General features: G+C 43.7%; 1 protein-coding gene across 6 annotated transcripts in view; it reads left to right on the top strand.

Moving 5' to 3' along the window:
* Positions 1 to 22,057, top strand: part of TTLL8 (tubulin tyrosine ligase like 8) — a 545,909-nt gene that overhangs the window by 209,782 nt on the left and 314,070 nt on the right. For 5 of the 6 annotated variants that reach the window (XM_029615311.1, XM_029615310.1, XM_029615308.1 and 2 more), the window contains 2 exons: positions 14,865 to 14,984; positions 17,279 to 17,423. In XM_029615311.1, the coding sequence (XP_029471171.1) occupies positions 14,865 to 14,984; positions 17,279 to 17,423 (265 nt within the window). The remainder of the gene's footprint in view (positions 1 to 14,864; positions 14,985 to 17,278; positions 17,424 to 22,057) is intronic. The other variant, XM_029615309.1, reaches the window with a different exon arrangement.

Genomic DNA, 22,057 nt, shown 5'->3' with positions numbered 1-22,057 from the left:
TGGATAGGAGGAGTGTGGCATCTGTCTCAGATGAGTGTATTCAGGGAGGGCAGATTGGGTAGGAGGAGAGGGTTGTGCAAGTGTTTGAGGGTTGCAGCTGGGGGTGGGAGTGCAGGGAAAACAAGGTGGGTGGAGGAGATAGAGTATGGTGTGGGGGGAGATGGAATTGGGAGAGGGAATAATGGCCAGGGAGGTAGGAAGCCACAGCAGGCTGGTCCCAGTAATGTGGAGGAGAAAAGGCGGAAGAGGGAGGCACACTTTTCAGATGAAGAAAAGGATCTGCTTGCAAGGAAGGTGTGTGACAATTACCATGTACACTTTGGACAAAAGACATCCACAAAGTTAAAGACAAGAATATGGGAGAGTATAGCCAAAGATGGGGGGGAGAAGGGCTGAAGTGCACGGAGCAGGAGAGAAACCTTGGGGTGATAGTGTCTAATGATCTGAAGTCGGCGAAACAATGTGACAAGGCGATAGCTAAAGCCAGAAGAATTCTGGGCTGCATAGAGAGAGAAATATCGAGTAAGAAAAGGGAAGTGATTATCCCCTTGTACAGGTCCTTGGTGAGGCCTCACCTGGAGTACTGTGTTCAGTTCTGGAGACCGTATCTCCAAAGGGACAGAGACAGGATGGAGGCGGTCCAGAGAAGGGTGACCAAAAAGGTGGAAGGTCTTCATAGAATGACTTATGAGGAGAGATTGAAGAATCTAAATATGTACACCCTGGAGGAAAGGAGGAGCAAGGGTGATATGATACAGATTTTCAGATACTTGAAAGGTTTTAATGATCCAAAGACAACGACAAACCTTTTCCGTTGCAAAAAAATCAGCAGAACCAGGGCTCACGATTTGAAACTCCAGGGAGGAAGACTCAGAACCAATGTCAGGAAGTATTTCTTCCCGGAGAGGGTGGTGGATGCCTGGAACGCCCTTCCGGAGGAAGTGGTGAAGACCAAAATTGTGAAGGATTTCAAAGGGGCGTGGGATAAATACTGTGCATCCATAAAGTCTAGAGCAGTGGTCCCCAAACCTGTCCTGGAGGGCCACCAGCCAGTTGGGTTTTTGGGATATCCACAATGAATATGCATGAGAGAAAATGTGCATGTTATGGAGGCAGTGCATGCAAATTTTCTCTCATGCATATTCATTGAGGATATCCCAAAAACCTGACTGGCTGGTGGCCCTCCAGGACAGGTTTGGGGACCACTGGTCTAGAGGATGGAATGAAGAGAAGAGGCATGGGGGGTGGCTTTCGGGAAAGACGGCTACTACTTGGAGATGAATATCCTTATTCAGTAAACATACACACGTGTAATGCAACTCCAACATTGCTCTATGCTTCAACAGCAAGAGGAAATGTGGAAAAAAGGATTTGCATCCACATAAAAGCAGGGAAGTAGATTGGTTGTTTCGGCAGTTACTACCCTAAACCAAAAATGCCTAATACTTCACTTTCAATGCATATCCAGCATAGCTGTCTGCTTTAACGGCAGGGGGAATGAAGAAAAGATTATTTATATTCAGACAACTATGAACAAGGTCTGAATTACATAGTCTGGGTAAAACAAATAAGCATGGGTGTAGCTTGCTTGTTACGGTGGTTACTACCCAGAATCAAGCCTGATACTTCACTTAGAATACATATCCAGCACAGCTCACTGCTTCAACGGCAGTGGGAATGAAGAAAAGAGGATTTGTATCCAAACAACCAACAAAGACTGAGTTGCACAGGCTGGGTAAACAAGCGTGGGAGTAGCTTGCTTATTACGGCGGTTACTACCCCAAACCAATTAGCTAGATACTTCACTTAGTTGCAGCTCCAGCACTGCTATCTACAATGGCGGGGGTGGAAGGGAAATAGAACCTAAAAAGTTATTTAAAAGGACAAGAGTAACAGAAAAGTATGAAAAAAAAAAAGTGTGAAAGCTTGCTGGGCAGACTGGATGGACCGTTTGGTCTTCTTCTGCCGTCATTTCTATGTTTCTATATGTTTCTATGTCTTCAGCCTATCGGTGGCAAACCAGGTCAGTGAAACAATTAAAGCATTGCTGGCATGACACCAGATTCACTGTAAAAGCCAAGGTAGCCCAGATAGAAAGGTCAATGTGCCAGACAGGAGGAGGGCCACCATGCAAGGTTCAGCTTACAGAATTAGTGGCTCTGGTAAGGACCATTCTACAAAGGGACTTCATCACAGGGGTTCATATAGGAAGGACTGACACTGATGCTGCAGTCGGAGGCTGTGGGCATAGCATAGAGGTAGAAGAGACTGCTGCAAAGGTAGAGTAGCCTGCTTTAGAGGACGCAGGAACAGAGACAGAAAATTAAACCATTGCAGCAAATGGGTTGCAGGATGCATCTATAATGCTGTTTAGTGAACACATGGGTTACTCGCAAGAGGACAATGATAATGTTGAGATAAATTTAACTAGCATGCAAACATCACCCAACTTTGGGGGCAGCAGGTCCCCTGCTGCTGACGAGGCCTCTGCTGGCAATGGGGAGGGGTTAACTTTTGAAATTCCATGCACCTCCATGAATGCCTTTGCAGAGCACCTAGTAGCAGAACTCATTGCTAAGCAAGAGCAGATACAGGTCAATGTGACAGTAGGATAGAGGGCTATCCAGTCTGAGATTAAGCAGCTGCGCAAAGAATTAAGAAGGATGCAAAAGCAGGCTAGACAGAAAGAAGCAAAATTATGGGAAAAATTATAGGAAAGACAGCAGGGGCTTTTTAAAATCCTTATTAGTTTTAATTATTGTGTGTTATTTGATATATGTGCTGTTTTGAAATATTTTATTGGTGTTTGGGAAATTGAAAAAAATGTATATAATTTTAATTACTAGAAATTCTATTTATCAGTAGTTTTAAAATATTCTTTTATTAGTATGATTTTACTATTATAACTGATGCTTTATGTTTCTTGATTTTATTTGTTTTAAGAGGAATGGTGGTTCTATTTTTCCATTAATACACAAAGTCTGGCTTCTTGGAGTTTCCATTTCAGTTTTTTCTAATTTGTGCTCCTTTATTTTGTATTCTGTATTTGGTGAGGGTCTGTCTCTGCTCTGTGTGTGTGACCATGATGAGAGATTCTGCTAGCATGTAGTGTCTGTATAGGGATCTATAGCAATCGGGTTTGTTTTGTTTCCTCAGTAGGTGGTGTATTGCTATCCTAGGACCCAGTGTAATATTTACCCTTGCTTATTCACAGGTAGGGTTTTTGTTGTTTGAGTCCTTGGTGTTATGTTACGATGGGATTGCAGTATAGATTTTGAGTGTCTTTTTTTTTGTGGGGTTTTGTGTTAGTTCACAATGTGTCTGGCAGTGGAAGGTGTTTGTGCTGCTGTTACTGTGAGGTGACACCAGAATTTGAAAATATCTTTTAGTATGTTGAGCTGTAAGGGAAACATCCAATCTCCATTGTTTGGGGGAATTTCAGTGGATGCACAGAGTTAGAGAACTGGAGGTGCAGGATTTATAAATGTCATAATTAAATAATTATGCACTAAAATCCAACCCCATCCATAACCCCGCCCTGCCAGGCCATGGAAAAATGGTCTTGCTTGAAGCCGGTCCCTGGTGCAAAAAAGGTTGGGACCCACTGATTTAGACAACGCCATCTGGCCTCCTCCTTGAGATCCTCAATCGATAAGATGAAAATTCACAAAAATAAACATAACACTGGATTAAAATGTATGCATGAATAATTTTTTATACATAAAACTATGCCTTTATACATAAATTACATTTTAGAAACAATTATTTATAAAGCACTCTATAGCTCTCAGCCAAAGCAAAAAGTACCCAGTCCCTGGCCCTCTGCCTCTAATCACTCTCTTTGATAACCCCCTGTGAGGCGGCGCTCCTAGTGTCCCTTTGTGAGCATGTGCAGGACCAGGCGGAGAGCCTGGTCCCCTTTAAATCCCTAGAGCAGGGGTCGGGAACCCATGGCTCGTGAGCCAGATATGGCTCTTTTGAGGGCTGCATCTGGCTCGCAGACAGTCGCCACACTTTCCCGCTGACCCAGCTGCTCCCCGGTCCTCCTCCGCCCGGGCTTAAAATGCTGTCAGCCCGGGCGGAACGCGGCAGAACAGCTGGAGTCAGCGGCACCGGCGTGCTCTCTTCTACCCGCCCCCCCCGCGACCCGGAAGCGGAAGTGGAGAGTATCGGGTGCCTGCGCGGCAAGAAGAGGCCACGCTAGTGCGCTCGGCATCGGCCCGAAGAAAAGAAGACTGCAGCGCGGCTCGGGGGAAAATGAAGAGCTTCAACCGCGGCCGATAGGACTCCGCCTCCGCGAGGGCTGAAAATGAAGAGGTTAGCGTCGGGAGGAGGCTGCTGCCGCGAGTTCCCGGGGTGGGGGAGAGAGAGAGTGAAGAGAGAGCTTGCTCGCTCATTCACTCTCTCTCTCCCCCACCCCGGGAACTCGCGGCAGCAGCCTCCTCCCGACGCTAACCTCTTCATTTTCAGCCCTCGCGGAGGCGGAGTCCCATCGGCCGCGGTTGAAGCTCTTCATTTTCCCCCGAGCCGCGCTGCAGTCTTCTTTTCTTCGGGCCGATGCCGAGCGCACTAGCGTGGCTTGAGAGCCTATACATGTAAAAGAGAGTATGTCTGTGATTGAGAGCCTGCCTGTGTGAGAGAGAGAGAGAGCATGAATGTAAGTTTACCATTGGGAACCTGTATGTGTAAGTTTGTGATTGAAAACCTGTTTGTGTGAAAGAGTATGTGTGTATGATTGAGACCCTTTGTGTGTGAGAGAAATCATGTGTATGTATGATTAAGAGCCTGTGTGTATAAGTAAGAGAGAGATCATGTGTGTCTGTGTGTGATTGAGAGCTGGTTTAGGTGATGGAGCATGTGAGTATGTGATTGAGAGCCTGTGTGTAAATGAGAGAAAGAGAGGACATGTTTGTAAGCATGTGAATGAGAGTCTGTGTGTGAGAGAAAAAGACAGCATGTATTTATGTGATTGAAAGCCTGTGTGTGTGTGTGTAAGCGTGAAAAGATAGCATGTGTGTAAATGTATAATTAAGAGCCTATATAAGTGAGAGAGAAAAAACATGTGTATATGTGAGTACTGAGAGCATGTGTGTATAGGTGTGTCATTGAGAGCCAGTATGAGAGAGAGCGCTGGTATGTGACTGAGAGAGGAGAAAGTTCCAAGCAAACCACCCCACCTCCTGCTAATTCAGAACAATCTCAGGACACCTGATATCAAACGTTCCCAGGTATGCAGAGCAAAAAAATTTTTGTATCCTTATTTTTCATTACTGGGTCTTTGTGTCTGCTATTTTGAAATATTTTGTTGGTATCTGGAAATGTTTTATATGAGTTTTTAATTATTGAATATTCCACTCATCAGCTGTTTCGAAATATGTTCTTTTTGTTAGTACAGTTTTACTGCTGATGATTTTATATTTCTTGATTTGTTTTATAAGGATGGGTGATGTTTCTTTTTTCCTATGTTACACTGCATACAGAGACTCTGGCTTGTTGCAGTTTCCAATTCATTTTTTTCTGCATGCTTCTTGTTATGCGTTTTGGTCTCTTTATTCTATGTTAGGTGAGGGACAGCACGTGATTCAGGTGAGGTTTTCTGCTGGTGTGTAGTTTCTGTGTAGGACTCTATAGCAGCCTGACTTGGTCCGTTTTCCTAATAGGAGATGTATTGGTGTCTTAAGGCCTGGTGTAATATTTTCAGAGACTTATTGTACTTTAAAAGTGTGATCTTACATAAAATGCACACATTTCCTTGTATTTAGTTTTAAACATATTGTATGGCTCTCATGGAATTACATTTTAAAATATGTGGCGTTTATGGCTCTCTCAGCCAAAAAGGTTCCTGACCCCTGCCCTAGAGGAAGTGTCTATAGGCAGGACCCTGCTGAGTGGGCAGTGCTTGGAAGGTGTGCCCAGTATAGGGAAGGATAATTTGAAGAGTCAGTGGAGAGAGGAGGGGCCCCTGGATATGGGAGTGAGACTTCTGGGACGTGCCTAGTTTTAACCTATTGAGAGTAGAGAACATGCTGACTTCTCAGAAGTGCCTGGTTAGCTGAGACTAGAAAACAGTGAGTGTTTGTGTTTGCCCGTCCTGACTGTGTTAAGTGTGGCACTGTAAATAAATGCACTGAAGTTACAGCAGAGTCTCAGCGTGATTCTTCTGGCTATGTCCAAGTTCTTGACCATTTGAGTATCACATATTGTGTCCTATCATGTGGGATTCTCTAAGCCAAGCAGAGAAAAACCTAAGCTCCAGAGGAAAACTTGAGAAAATATTTCTGAGCAGCACTGCTAAAGGAGAGTGTAGCTTGGGAAGCGCACTGCTGAAGGTCTGGTGGGGATCTGGGAGCATATAAACTGAAGAGGGAACAAAGTTGTTTGAAAGAGGAAAAGTTTGGTTAATTGGGCTGCCTGCCAGAAGCAGCTGAAAAAAAAGGTGTGGCTCTGCAGAGCTTTGGAGCGCTGCTAGTCTGCAAAGCACAGAAAATATAAACTGCTTTAAACCCAGAGAGAGGTAAGGGGCCTGTTAGGGAGATTAAAGGGGCTAGGCCTGTCTTGAGAGGTGCAACAAAAGTGTAGCCAGAGCTGGTCAAGCAGGATTTGTTTTGCTTTTTTTTGAGAGGAAAAAAACACAAGATCCCAGCGGTTGCGGAGAAGACCTCAGCGGGAGTGGCTACTGAGATCCCAGACGGTGATGCCACCAAGACCCAGCAAGATCAGAGAAGACACTGGAGTGAGCGGCCCCCAGAACCTCAGAAAGAGGCTTGGTGAGGTTCCTCACAGATGGAAGAAAGGAGAAGCTGCCACCACATTACCCAGAGGAGGCTACTAAAGTCCTGTCAAAGAGAAACTGGAACTCGGAACTCCAGAAGAACTCTAAAAAAAAGGACTGTGGATGGTGGTTGGTGTACTTTCTGTCATGACCCTAATGAGTGGGGGTATACAGAATCCTAGATTTTTATGTTTGGCCCTAGAGGGGGAGAGTCTGGCTGAAGGGATTGGGCAGTGTGGAGTACTCCCCTGTGTGGATCCAGGGTGAGTAAGGACATGTGGCCTGAAAGACCTAGGCTGGGGGGGGGGGGATATGTGAGGCAGCACCCTTAGTACCCCCTTATGTGCAGGACCAGACTGAGAGCCTTGTCCTCTTCAAATCTCCTAGAGGGGAGAGTGTTTATAGATGGGACCCTGCCAGGAGGGAGGTTCTTGGAGAGAGTGCCTGGCACAGGGAAGGATAAGCTGCTGAGCCAGTGGGTAGAGGAGTGGCCCCGTGGATCTGGGAGCTCCAGGTCCTGTCTGAGAGTAGGAGCTCCATCCCTCTCTCTGGGACTTCTGGAAAGTGCCTGTGTGTAACTTATTGAGAATAGAGAACAGGCAGACTTCTGGGAAGGGCCTGTTTAGCTGAGACTAGAGAATAGTCTTAGATTTTCAAGTAAATCCTACCCATCACTCACTCTGACCCACCACATGCACTATATTACCACTATCCATCCCTAGAGCCCCACTCAAGGCACTAAGTACCCACTTCATGCACTATATTCCAATCTCCAGCACCTAGAGAACCCACCCCAGGCTCTAAGTACCCATCCCCAAGCCTCTCTAACACCTAACCCAGGCACTACTTACTTCACTTGGGTGGGAGACTTCTCTGTCAAAAGCCTGCTTCAGTTCCTCAGGCTCGGACCATCGTTGTCATGTTGTGCCTCTCACCAGCGCGCCTGAACAAATTGGCTTCATTCACCATCACCAGGGATGCCGAAAGGGCAAGGTCCCTGGTGGTGAAATTTGGCTGGCACGCTGGTGGAGGCATTGTGGTGACACACCCGAGAACAACAGGAAGTTCCGCCCTTGCGGAAGTGAGCATGTGCGTGTGTATGGGTACATGCCTAGATGCGCATGTATCTATGTGCGTCAAGATAGGCACCTAGCTTTGTGCAAATTGGGACACGCCCTTTCCACTATTAACTCCCTCGCCTCTCTTCTAATTTTCACCACCCTTTCCCATCCCCCCCCCCCCAAAAGCATGGGTTGCTCCTAACACAAGCCATGGGATAAAGACCTAGGCAGGGAAGCTCAAATTCTGGAGATAAAGGAATGGCTGCATAAAGGATGATTATCTGGAATTCAGTTATCACTTGATGGTACAATTCAGAATTAGAGTGCAAAAGATGAAGCTTCATTCAAAGGTGAGGATCCTAGACACAAAACTGTGTGTGAATTGGAGTGGCTTGGGTGCTGAGAAAGGCGCAAAGCTATGTGCAAATCAGGACACGCCCTTCCTACTATAAACTCCTACCACCTCTTTTCTAATTTTCACCACCCTTTTCCATCCTCCCTGCCCCTCTCTAAAGTCCACCAACCCCAGTACTCACTCTCTCTCCCCCCCCCCCCCTTTTCCAAGCATGGGTTGCTACTAACACCTTCCCCTCCCCCTCCCCCTCCATTACTACTAACCCCGTCCAACTATTATCTCCATCCACTCCTCTCGTACCACCTCTCTTCTTATTTTCATCACCCTTTCCCATCCTCCCCCCCTCTCTGAAAAAAGCGTGGAAATCTCCACTTCCAAGGACACTAGTATCAAAGTATTGGTGTATATGAGCACAGAGTCTACTACCTCAATGTAGAGAGAAATTAACTGCAACATGTTGCTGAGCTTGGCAGAGGTGTGTATGTGGGTTGCCTACCCAACTCTGTAAGCCAGTGGAGCCTGGACACTAGGCTGGCAAACCCCAAAGACCATCCATACCAAGGACAGAATCCAATGCAGATATAGAACATTAAAAAAACAAGTAATTATTAAAAAAAATAAACATTATCAATACAATAAAAAGAACGTACAAGAACAAATATCAGACCTTTAAACACAATTCCAGAACTTTCGGGCACAGGCCAAAAGGAAATGGTGCTGCTCATCCAAAACAGTCTATCACCTTTCACCTTATTTCATTTCCCCTTGCTGTGTTGTTGCTTTCTGGGGCTGGAGTGCACATCTGTGGCTCTGTTTCTACGTCTGGGTTCAATTCCTGCTCGATGCTATGCTTAAGGGCTATATTGTAAAGCATACAGCATGCTACCGCAATATCTGCTACTTTTTTAGGTGAGTATTGGAGAGCCCCTTCTGAGCAGTCCAGGCACCAGAATCTACTTTTAAGTAAACCAAATGTGCGCTCTATTACTCTCTTGGTTTTGACGTGTGCCTCCTGATATTTTCTTTCAGCAGCATTTTGAGGCACTGCCAGTGGTGTCAGCAGACATGACCTGCATCCATAGCCAGTATCACCTGTAGAACAAAAAAACTACAATTATATCTTTTCAGAAACAAAAAATGATTTATCTTCCTGAAAGTTCCCTGCCATCTTTACCCACCCCTGCGAGCTAACCACTGGCTACCCATGTCCTGATATACACTTACTAGTCTGCCCTAGATGCTCAGCACTACATGCTGACGTGTGGCATGTAGTGTGTGAAGGACTTCAAAGGGGCGTGGGATAAACACTGCGGATCCATAAAGTCAAGAGGACGTCAATGAAGAGTGGGTGGTTCGCCAGAATGACGGCTACTGCCTGGAGATAATACCCTTATTCAATAAACATACACACGGTTACTGCGACTCCAACATCGCTCTAAGCTTCAACGGCAAGAGGAAATGTGGAAAAAAGGATTTGCACTCACAAAGCAGGAAGTAGCTGGCTTGTTACGGCGGTTACTACCCCAAACCAAATAAGCCTGATACTTCACTTTCAATGCAAATCCAGCATAGCTCTCTGCTTCAACGGCAGGGGAGAAGAAAAACTAATACTTCACGCATATCCAGCATAGCTCTGTGCTTCAACGGCAGGGGAGAAGAAAAACTGATACTTCACGCATATCCAGCATAGCTCTCTGCTTCAACGGCAGGGGAGAAGAAAAACAACCAATAAGGGCTGAATAACATAGTCTGGGTAAACAAATAAGCATGGGTGTAGCATGCTTATTGCGGCGATTACTACCCCTAACTAATCAAGCTTGATATTTCACTTGGATGCAGCTCCATCACTGCTCTCTACATTTAATGGTGGGGGTGAAAGGGAAATAGAACCAAAGGTTACTAAGAGCCAAGAGAAACAGATAAGTATGAGAAAAAAGAAGTGTAAAGTTTGCTGGGCAGACTGGATGGGCCGTTTGGTCTTCTTCTGCAGTCATTTCTATGTTTCTATGTGGCATATTAGGCATGATAGCACCCATGTAGCAGACAGCATGTACAATGATGATCATAAGAACATGCCATACTGGGTCAGACCAAGGGTCCATCAAGCTCGGCATCCTGTTTCCAACAGTGGCCAATCCAGGCCATAAGAACCTGGCAAGTACCCAAAAACTAAGTCTATTTCATGATACCGTTGCTAGTAATAGCAGTGGCTGTTTTCTAAATCAATTTAATAGGTAATGGACTTCTCCTCCAAGAACTTAATCCTTTTTTAAACACAGCTATACTAATTGCACTAACCACATCCTCTGGCAACAAATTCCAGAGTTTAATTGTGCATTGAGGGGCGGATTTTCAGAGCCCTGCTCGCGTAAATCCGCCCAAAACCGGGCGGATTTACGCGAGCATTGCCCTGTGCGCCGGTAAGCCTATTTTACATAGGCCTACCGGCGCGCGAAGAGCCCCGGGACTCGCGTAAGTCCCAGGGTTTTCGGAGGGGGCGTGTCGGGGGGCGGTCCCGGTCGTCACGGCGTTTTCGGGGCATGTCAGCAGCGTTTTGGGGGCGGGTACGGGGGCGTGGCTATGGCCTGGGGCGGTCCGGGGGCGTGGCCACGCCCTCCGTACCCGCCCCCAGGTCGCGGCCCGGCGCGCAGGGATTTACGCCTCCCTCCGGGAGGCGTAAATCCCCCAACAAAGGTAAGGGGGGGGTATAGACAGGGCCGGGTGGGTGGGTTAGGTAGAGGAAGGAGGGGAAGGTGAGGGGAGGGTGTTAGAGGATTCCCTCCGAGGCCGCTCCGATTTCGGAGCGGCCTCGGAGGGAACGGGGGTAGGCTGCGCGGCTCGGCGCTCGCCGGCTATACAAAATCCATAGCCTTGCGCGCACCGATCCAGGTTTTTTAGTAGATACGCACGGCTCCGCGCGTATCTACTAAAATCCAGCGTACTTTTGTTTGCGCCTGAGCGCAAACAAAAGTAGGCCTATTCGCGCTCCTTTTAAAATCCGCCCCTGAATGAAGAAGAACTTTCTCCAATTAGTTTTAAATGTGCCACATGCTAACTTCATGGAGTGCCCCCTAGTCTTTCTATTATCTGAAAGACTAAATAACCGATTCACATCTACCAGTTCTAGACCTCTCATGATTTTAAACATCTCTATCATATCCCACCTCAGCCGTCTCTTCTCCAAGCTGAAAAGTCCTAACCTCTTTAGTCTTTCATCAAAGGGGAGCTGTTCCATTCACCTTATCATTTTGGTCGCCCTTCTCTGTACCTTCTCCATCGCAATTATATCTTTTTTGAGATGTGGCGACCAGATGGGGTCTCACCATGGAGCGATACAGAGGCATTATGACATTTTCTGTTTTATTCACCATTCCCTTCCTAAAAATTCCCAACATTCTGTTTGCTTTTTTGACTGCCGCAGCACATTGAACCGACTATTTCAATTTGTTATCCACTATGATGCCTAGATCTCTTTCTTGGGTGGTAGCAGCTAATATGGAACCTAACATTGTGTAACTATAGCATGGGTTATTTTTCCCTATATGCATCACCTTGCACTTATCCACATTAAATTTCATCTGCCATTTCGATGCCCAATTTTACAGTCTCACAAGGTCTTCCTGCAATTTATCACAATCTGCTTGTGATTTAACTACTCTGAACAATTTTGTATCATGTGCAAATTTGATTACCTCACTCGTCGTATTTCTTTCCAGATCACTTATAAATATATTGAAAAGTAAGGGTCCCAATACGGATCTCTGAGGCACTCCACTGTCCACTCCCTTCCACTGAGAAAATTGCCCATTTAATCCTCTCTGTTTCCTGTCTTTTAGCCAGTTTGTAATCCACGAAAGGACATCGCCACCTATCCCATGACTTTTTACTTTTCCTAGAAGCCTCTCATGAGGAACTTTGTCAAACGCCTTCTGAAAATCCAAGTATACTACATCTACCGGTCCACCTTTATCCACATGTTTATTAACTCCTTCAAAAAAGTGAAGCAGATTTGTGAGGCAAGACTTTGTTCCATTAAACCATGTCTTTCTATATGTTCTGTGATTTTGATGTTTAGAACACTTTCCACTATTTTTCTTGGCATTGAAGTCAGGCTAACCAGTCTGTAGTTTCCCGGATCGCCCCTGGAGCCCTTTTTAAATATTGGGGTTACATTAGCTATCCTCCAGTCTTCAGGTACAATGGATGATTTTAATGATAGGTTATAAATTTTTACTAATAGGTCTGAAATTTCATTTTCGAGTTCCTTCAGAACCCTGGGGTGTATACCATCCGGTCCAGGTGATTTACTACTCTTCAGTTTATCAATCAGGCCTACCACATCTTCTAGGTTCACCATGATTTGGTTCAGTCCATCTGAATCATTACCCATGAAAACCTTCTCCGGAACGGGTATCTCCCCAACATACTCTTTAGTAAACACCGAAGCAAAGAAATTATTTAATCTTTCCGCGATGGCCTTATCTGCTCTAAGTGCCCCTTTAACCCCTCGATTATCTAACGGTCCAACTGACTCCCGCACAGGCTTTCTGCTTCGGATATATTTTAAAAAGTTTTTACTGTGAGTTTTTGCCTTAACTAAATCTGACTGCAGGCATATTAGTATATTCTTACTAAAACATGTTTGCCCCAATAACTACTAATCAGTTAAACATGTCAGCTTGAAGGCTCCCAGGGAAGAATAATATAATCTTTCTCATGCATGTGTGAAAAAATGCAAAGTAAAGAGTAAGACATGACCTTGCAGATAAATAACCAATTTAGTAGACACTGGGCACAAGTACCAGAAAGCACATTCTAACTAGCCTTTTATTCCCTCCTCTGCACGTTTGCTTCTGACTAAAATTTACAATTTTGAACTGTACACCCTCCATCCCCACATTTCAAATAACGCCACTTTTATTTATAACTTACCCAGCAACCAGCCTTCACTATATTTCCCTTCTGTGAACTGCTGAGCAAGTGCTGACTGGGCCAGGATGAAGGAATCATGGCTGCTACCAGGGAATTTTGCCACAATGCTAAGAATCTTCATTTCTGCATTGCACACCACTTGAATATTAAGGGAGTGGTAATGTTTCCCATTCTGATTATACCATGTCTCTTCCATGAGGAGGGGTGAGAGCTATATGGGTAATATCAATAGTATATATCACATTTGGAATGCCGGCTATATTGAAAAATGTTCTCTTCATTTTTTTCCACTTCTGAAGCTACTTCTAAAGGTATCTGATGTACTGCTTGACCCCTTCAGAATGGCCCTCAGTACCTGGGTGAAGTGTCGGGAGAACGTTGATTGCTCCATGCCAGCCACTGTGTTCTGGAAAGAACCAGTGGCAAGAAAATGAAGGGCTCCAAGCGGCTTCACCAGGCCTGGGATTGCATGTCCATGATCTGTCAGGGGATCAGTATTCTCTCTGAGTTCTTCATACAGGCCCATAATAGCCCTGGAGCTCATAAGACGTGCCATACTGGGTCAGACCAAGGGTCCATCAAGCCAGATATCCTGTTTCAAACAGTGGCCAATCCAAGTCACAAGTACCCAAACATTAAATAAATCTCAATCTACTATTGCTTATTAATTAATAGCAGTTTAGAGATTTTTCCTCTTGCTCAGTCTGTATGTCCTCACCATATCCAGCTCTGGCATCCCCAGCAGAGTGGTCGTGAGGCAAAATATCCACTGCCTCAGTACCCTTCTATGGCCTGTTCCAACCGGAACAGCCTGCTCCTGACAATCCCTCCTATCTGCCTGCTCTCTCCTGCTCCTCTCTTTCCTGCTATACTTTCTGCTGCTGTCATTCTTTGGCGCAACCACAGGGTATACCACAGCATCAGGAACAGCTGGAAACAATCAGAAATCTCCATAGTAATAACACCAGAGATGAACGGACACACAACCACACCAATGCAAGCAATGGAATAAAATGGCCCCCGATTTGGCACTTAACTCGTGCCCTGACCATGGCACTAAAAAACCCGTACTAGTATTTCTTTCTTCTAGCGTGGCTCCCTGCATTGCCCATGAATAGATAATCGCCTCCTTTGCAAGCCATTAGCATGCTCTTGCGCAGAAAAAGTGCAGGTCAGTAAGCGCGTTTGAACGTGCTTTTTCCCCTTGCACAAAACCCTTATTACATACCCGTATAGGGCTTTGCGCAGGAAAATGTGCATACAAATCCGTGGCAGCTTCAGCACATCCTAGTACATAGACTTCACTGATGGGTATGACTAAGACGGATTAGCTTACAAAAATAGTAAAGACTCATTTCCAATGTTGCCTTGAGGGGGAGGTAGCTGGGTATGTGTAGAAGTATCAAAATTACTATTCACAGAAGTACTAAAACTAGGTAATGAAAGCATTAATTGTATTATTGATTATTATTATTAATGAACAGTATTCTTCTCAGACGGGGTGAAGTGAATACCCAGGTTACTGGGATGAGGGGTAGCAATCGTGCTTCCTTGTGGATGTGACTGCATTCAATCAATTCCGCTTATCTTCTCAGGCATGAAAACAAATCTGAACTAGAAGGGAAGGCTTAATGATTTTGTTATCATTGCTAGCTGAGATAACTAAAAGGATTTTATGTAGTGCTATTAGTGTCATCGGGCTCTCACACATTTAAGACTAAAACTCTTTTTGTCATTGTTTCAGATGATTTCAGACACAATGCGGCATCCAGTATACTTAAGTGGGTTGTCTCTCACAGTGCGTCTAGCAAAAACATTGAAAAAGCTACAGGAGAATGTAGAAAGACGATACAGAATGGGGCAGGTAATCCAGTATGTTAAAAACAACACTATGTGCTAGATATTGCAACGATGCCTCCTGTTATGCATCACTTTGTGCATCAGTAGTCATGTTATTGCTAACTGAAATGAGAAGATTGATGTGCCTAAAGGTCCTACACATTCACAGACACTAATGCTAGGGCTAAGGAAATCTATTCCTCTTGCAGTAGATCCTAGTTCAGACTTTTGGTTGAGTAATGAATACACAATGGATTGTCTTTCCTATCCATTGTATTCAAATTGTATCCTTTCATCTGTCTCTTTTGTTGGGGACTTTATTTCTGCCCTTGTTTTTATGCAGTTGTTTCTCTCAGATTTTGGATTGGTTTCAGCTTTACCAATGCCCAGATTTTGGCCAGGGTCTGGGATTGCAATCTGAGGGGGGGGGGGGGGGTGGCTTTCTGATCTGTCTTTCTTTTGAGCTCAGTTTTCTTATTGTCCCTTGTAAAGCTGGTGCAGAAGGAGAAATTATTAAAACAAAACAAGTGTACAAAAAAATGCCAGGGAGGTGCGGGCCCATGGCCCGATTCCCACACCCACATCCAAAACTTAACAAATGGCCGTGCTGAGCCGAGCACCCCCAATACCTCAAACTCCTCCAAAAGCATGTCACTGGTCACTTTTAAAGTTGCTAGGAGAGCAACACCCAGTTTAAGCTACTAGCATCACATATGGCAGTAGTTTACAATGCTGTTAGAAACAATGGTAGTTTATGCTCCCAGTGTCTCTCTTATAGCAACATTGAAAGCGGCCAGGATCATACTAAAGCACTGAGATCCTGACTCAAACACAGAATATCTAAAGATGCTGAGTGAGTGGGAGGGGGTTAGGGGCAGTGTGTGTGGGAGGCTGACTAGTGGACCTCCCACATTTTTATCTGCTTTCGGAGGGACTTTGGGGGGTGGGCTGTGCTCGGCCTGGTAGGACCATTTGTTAAATTTTAGGTGGGGGTGTGGGAATCGGGTCCCAGGCCGTATTCCTATATATTTATTTATTTATTTATTTGTTAACAACACTGTGCCACTTATTAAACTATATATTCTTTTAACTATAGCCATCTTTAGCTGAATAACTTTAAACCTAACTAGCATCAACTTTATTCAGATATCAGTGGGACATTTATTCCAGTGAATATCCTGTACAAGTTTTCTGACTTGTTAGCAGGATAACTTGTCCGCTTGCTGAATTACTGATAAGGCCTCCCTGTGTTGAGCCTCACAGTGTATGATTGGAGAGGGCATCCATGGCACATCCTTAGCTCTTGCCAATCTCATCAGCAAGAGCCCTGTATCGCGCACACACACAAAAAAAATACTGACACTTTGAACATTTGCTGCTGAGATCAACAGAAGACAGGAACGATCTTGGAGCTACACTACGGCACCATCTTTCCTCTGCAGCCCGACACTTTCAGCACTTGTAGCACATTTAAAACGAATCGGAGAAAATTCTTTTTCACTCAGCGCACAATTAAACTCTGGAATTTGTTGCCAGGGGATGTGGTTAGTGCAGTTAGTGTAGCTGGGATTAAAAAGGTTTGGATAAGTTCTTGGAGGAGAAGTCCATTAACTGCTATTAATCAAATGTACTTAGGGAATAGCCACTGCTATCATTGGCATCAGTAGCATGGGGTCTATTATTGTTTGGGTACTTGCCAGGTTTTTATGGCCTGGATTGGCCACTGTTGGAAACAGGATGCTGGGCTTGATGGATCCTTGGCACACCATTTATTTATTCCATTTTTGTTCCACAATTTCCAACAGTTCAACACAGACTACATCATAAACATTCACAGTGTTAAAATATACAACATAAAAAAACACAACAGTAAGTAAAAATTATTTAAAAACTAAATCTAAATACAGCTGACAAAATAGGAAGCTGCTATGAAACTAGCTGCTATGTCATAAGTCATATATCTAAGGGATGCACAGCCCCTCCCCCAACCTCAGCTCTGAGGAAACCACTGCCACCACCACTGGACTTGCGCTTTGAGTGGGAACCCTCTTCCCTGTCCTCACACCCCATCCCCTTGCTACTGGACTGGAGCTCCAAGGGAGATTCTGGCCCCTGGTACAGGCAGGAGAGAATAATGTGGCCCTGTGTTTAAAAAAAAAAAAATTGCCACCCCTGCTTTCAATAATACATATGACACTGAAAGGAATAATCATAACAGCAGTTAATGAGACAAATCTTTTTTTTCTGATGTGACTAAAGCTGTATTTTTCTTGGAATCTATGCTTTCTGATCAAATAAAATGGGGGTGCCTTTTTACAGACTTAATAGACCTGGCTTGCAATGTATGGGAGGCCTATCTAGGGAAGCTGGAACATGAAGACATTGATGAAGATCTCGACTCCACCCTATCACTTACCGAAATGGAATGGCATGAATTAATACAGCAGTACTACCTCCTCATTCAGTAAGAGTTTGCTCTGTTTTAATTATTTATTGTTGTCAACTGGACTAGAGTTCTACAAACTAGTCCATTGCCAGTGGTCTCTGTGCCACATTTCTTCCATGGGAGTGGGAACCATGCAATGTGCACTGATTTTGGTGGTGGCATCGGTGTATTACTGAGGCAGGTCATTCCCCTCCCTGTGTCAGAGCAAGGCATCAGCCATAAATTCGGATCCTGTGGTAAATAGCAACTTGATTCCTGGCAGATATTCTTAACTAAATAGAGTGAACAGTTTGGCAGCAGCTTATGTGATTGGTTGAAATACAGGGTATGAACTTCCTAGAGGTCATCGGTTTCACAACAGTTAATTATTTGAAATGCTAATTCTTAATAATAAAGTAGTGTGGTTGCCATGTTAGTCCACTTGAATGCACAGAAATAAACAAAAAGCATTATATGTCTTTATTGGACTTCACTGAATACATTTTGTGACCAGCTTTCAGGAGCTATCATTCCCTTCCTTAAGTCCAAACAGAATGAGCAGGTCAAAGCTAAAGTTTAACTGTTTGTGGTGTGGGGATTTGTTGTTTGTTTTAAATAGGATACTGTAGCTTTATAACTTCAAAGCATTGGGTGTTAGCACTATAAATATTTTGCAGTAACCCCTAATGTGAAGAGCAAGGTGTAAATCAACTTATAAAAAGTTGTAAGGCTTCAAAAATACAAGCATATTATAGAGCTCTCAATTTCCATCCCTTATGGTTTTTCCTTTGAGTAAACTGCTGGTTACCCCCGGAAACTTGCCTTCTGAAAATTGCTCCCTGAAGTGCGGGGGAAAAGTAACAGTGCACATACTTTTCCCCATGGGGAAAAGGTGTAGCGGTGGCATCATGACCATCCCTGTAAAGCAATTCCCCATACATACTTCCCAGCATGGAGTTTACGTTTGCAAACTCTGTGGGTACTTATGTGCCCATGCTCCCTACTGGACAAGAAATTTGCAAATGAAAACTCTACGGGGAATTTCTATTTGAAAATGAGCTTGCAAGTCCATGGATATAAAGTAACCAAGGGCCCACAAGTTCCATGGGAGAAGTGAAAATTATCCTAATCAAGAATGAATTTATGAATTGCTTCTACGAGGAATATTTTACCAAGCCTAGGCTCCTATTTCATACGGTCTTTCTGAATGTATCAAGGCTAGCAACTATTCCACTGGAGATTATATAATATAATCATCTCAAATTAATTTCTAGGACACAACGAGGTCCATATTTGGAGCCATTTAGCTAGATAATTCACATGTTATTCAGCTAGATTTTAGCTGGATAAGTGATTATTTGGCTAAAATCTACCTGGATAAAAAAGGCATTCCGAGGGCATTCTGGGAGTGGGTTTAAGTTATCCAGATAAGTTGGCTAATTTTTGTTTGTATGCAGCTAAGTTAGCCGGATAACTTTAGACCAGCTTTGAGGCAGGCCTAAAGTTATCTGGCCTTGTGTAGCTGGATAAGTAAGTAATTATATTCAAAAGAATATAGTTGATTAAGTTGCAATGTATAAAAATAAAATAAAGGTGTGCAGCTAGCCTACAGCCTGATAACCTTCCCTCCACTCCAATATTTTATAACGTGTCCTACTGAGTTGAGCATCTCTCACCCCCAAATCATCTCCAAACCTTTTTTTAAAAAGTTGTGGGGATCACAGAATGACACCCTCTCCCCCCTTTCCCAGTTGTTTTATCTGGTAATAAGGCTCCCTCCTTCACCCCCCCCCCTCCCTTCCCTACCCTCTATCCTCCTGCAGCCTCTTGCACAAGCCCATCCCACCCTGCCCTGGGCCCTGAAAACCCCATTCGGAAATGCGATATTCACTTACCTGCTCCTGGCGCATCCATTAATGGTGTATGTGGATGGATCTCACAACACACACAAGCATGGTTCCATTAGGAACTGCTGTGGTCCACCCAAAGCTTAGGGTGAAGCTTATGCACTGGTAAAGTAACACTTTACGGCATCTGTGAATGTCCTAGTGTGGCAAGCAATGCAGATGGACAGAAGGTATGACAGCTAATTTTTAGGAAGGGGGCTAGTAGAAATCAGTGTGTGTGGGCATGACTGTTCTCTTTCACAAACCAATGACTAGTTCAGTGTAGTCTTCAGAAGCACAAAAATCTACACTTTCCAAGTTTCCTCTAGTCTAATCCTTCTTCATTACGGAAGACATGCATTCTTATAATTATGCCTTCCTATGAAATGTTCCTATGCCAAAATCTCTGAATTCCAAGAAAAGTTCAAATATATTCACACTTTTTATATCACAAAATTTTGAAAATCTAATTGGCTCAATATGTACAAATTATTTGCAAACACATACAACTAAAATCCACAGTATTGGAGGGAAAAAATTTTTTTCTCCCATTTTTAATAAATTGTAAAGAATGGTTTTAGCAATAGCCAAGATGAAATTTGTTGAACTTTTTGGAAATTTTGCATAACAATAGCAAAAACAAAAAACAACAAAGTATTTGTTCAAAGGTCATGGAATGAACAGGTATCGGATGGAAATTCACAGGAGAACTGTAACAGATGTGGCACAAATAATGATGCTGGAACATCTAAAATCAATGAAAGATGCTATTAGCCCTTTAAAAGGACTTTTGCCCAAGTTTCAGACGGCTATATAAATGTGTTCTAGAGAAAAACAGTGAAACCTAAGAGATTAAATTATATAGAACTTTTGACTAGCACAAGAAAGTGGACAGAGCCTTTTGCTGGAGCCAGCTGGACTGCAAGACAGAACTCCAACAGCTACAAGCCTTATCTGTGTATGCCCCATAGCATCCAGTTGTTTGCTTAAAACCATGCACATTTAGAACAAATCGACTTTAGAAAGAATTAAATGCTATGCCATGGGCGGTAAGGTGTCTTGAGCAGTTTTGGATAAAGAGAGAAAAAGGGTTATGGATATAAGGGTAGAGAGCTAATTCCAAGTTGAGAGTTTTAGAACTTAAAACTCCACCTAGCAACAGACTGACATTCATTTTTTCCAATCATCGTTTTCTTCAAATTTACAGCTCAGTGAAGGGCATCTCAAGATAATTCAAGCTTTTTTTTTTTTTTTTGTTTGTTTCTTTTAAAATTGAATACAATTTTGTCAAATTGTTAAAGGATCTCCAGCCTGGGAAGTTCTTTTTCTGGGTTGCCACTTCAAGATCTCATCTCCCGAGAAGGTGGCTGCATACTAGTTCTTCTCCTGAGTGGTAGCTTAGTTACAACTGTCAATCAGCCACAGAATTCACACAGCATTTATGCTTCCTATGAAAATTTTACATCTATCTATTTTACATCTATCTATTCATCTATCTATTCATCGTAGGAAGAATCCCGTTGGAGATAGATCTAGGGACATTGGTAGAATGAGTGTCTCTATCAGTTGATGTACCTTAAGACTCATCACTGCTCTTTATGAGTTTTGATATCTAATCAGGGCTTCAAGAGATCTTCGATACAGTAGCATTTCTGTGCCTGGAGTGGGTGTTATTTCCTCAAAATATCCTCTGTATTTTCATGCGTCAGGTATACTTCTATGCCTGAAGAGTGCTCTGGCAATGCTTTTAGTGCTTTGAATAGCCTCAGCAAAGCAGTTCTTCAAAAGTAACACAGAAATCTAAAAAAACGTCAGCAGGTAAAGGCAACTTGGTCCACCCAGTCTGCCTGCCTATTATGCTGCCATAGGTCTTAGTCATTAAGATCCATTTTGTCTGTCCCATGCATGCTAGATTTCTGCCATTATTTTGCTTCTTCCACCTCTGGAGGAAGTCAGGTATCAACTAGCATTTTAGTGAAAACAATATATTTTCTCATGTTCTTTTTGAGCCTCCCTTCAGCATCATATGAGATCCCTTGTTCTTGATCTTTATGTTCTGGTGCCTTGTTAAAGCCTATTTTATATTTCACAGTACTATAGTGCTTAAGTATTCTGTATCTGCTTAGCAAATTGAGTATATTATGTTGCCTTGAATACCTCTGCACATCAGTTCCCAAAGATTACTTTAGGACCTCAGGAGTTCTTCATGCCTCTTGTGCAGTTCTGAGTCTTGAGATAGATGTCCCAACCTTGGTGGCATAAGCTCCTTCCTCACACAGCATTCAGTGCATTTTGTGTCTTGGCATGATCCTCATAGAGCTACTCTTCTTACTCATGAAGAGACCTCTGGTTGAGATGCTTATGAATTACTCACATTCAAGTACCTTAAAGATGATCTGATTTATTAATTTTTATGGAGTATTTAGGCACTTTTGGCTTGACCTTTAAAGCAAGTTATGCACATAAAACCCTGCTTTGTGCATGTTAGTCTATTTATTCTTTCTTTCATTCTTATTAACCGCTTACTTGGGGAATACGTGGTCAGTGAGGTGTACAACAAATTTAAACAAATCATAATGCCTCTATATCGCTCCATGGTGAGACCACACCTGGAATACTGTGTACAATTCTGGTCGCCGCTTCTCAAAAAAGATATAGTTGCGATGGAGAAGGTACAGAGAAGGGCAACCAAAATGATAAAGGGGATGGAACAGCTCCCCTATGAGGAAAGGCTGAAGAGGTTAGGGCTGTTCAGCTTGGAGAAGAGACGGCTGAGGGGGGATATGA

This window comes from Rhinatrema bivittatum, chromosome 9 (genome assembly GCF_901001135.1).
Source record: "Rhinatrema bivittatum chromosome 9, aRhiBiv1.1, whole genome shotgun sequence".
Taxonomy (NCBI): Eukaryota; Metazoa; Chordata; class Amphibia; order Gymnophiona; family Rhinatrematidae; genus Rhinatrema; species Rhinatrema bivittatum.
The sequence above is the reverse complement of the archived record's forward strand: the minus strand, read 5'-3'. Positions and strand labels throughout refer to the sequence as shown.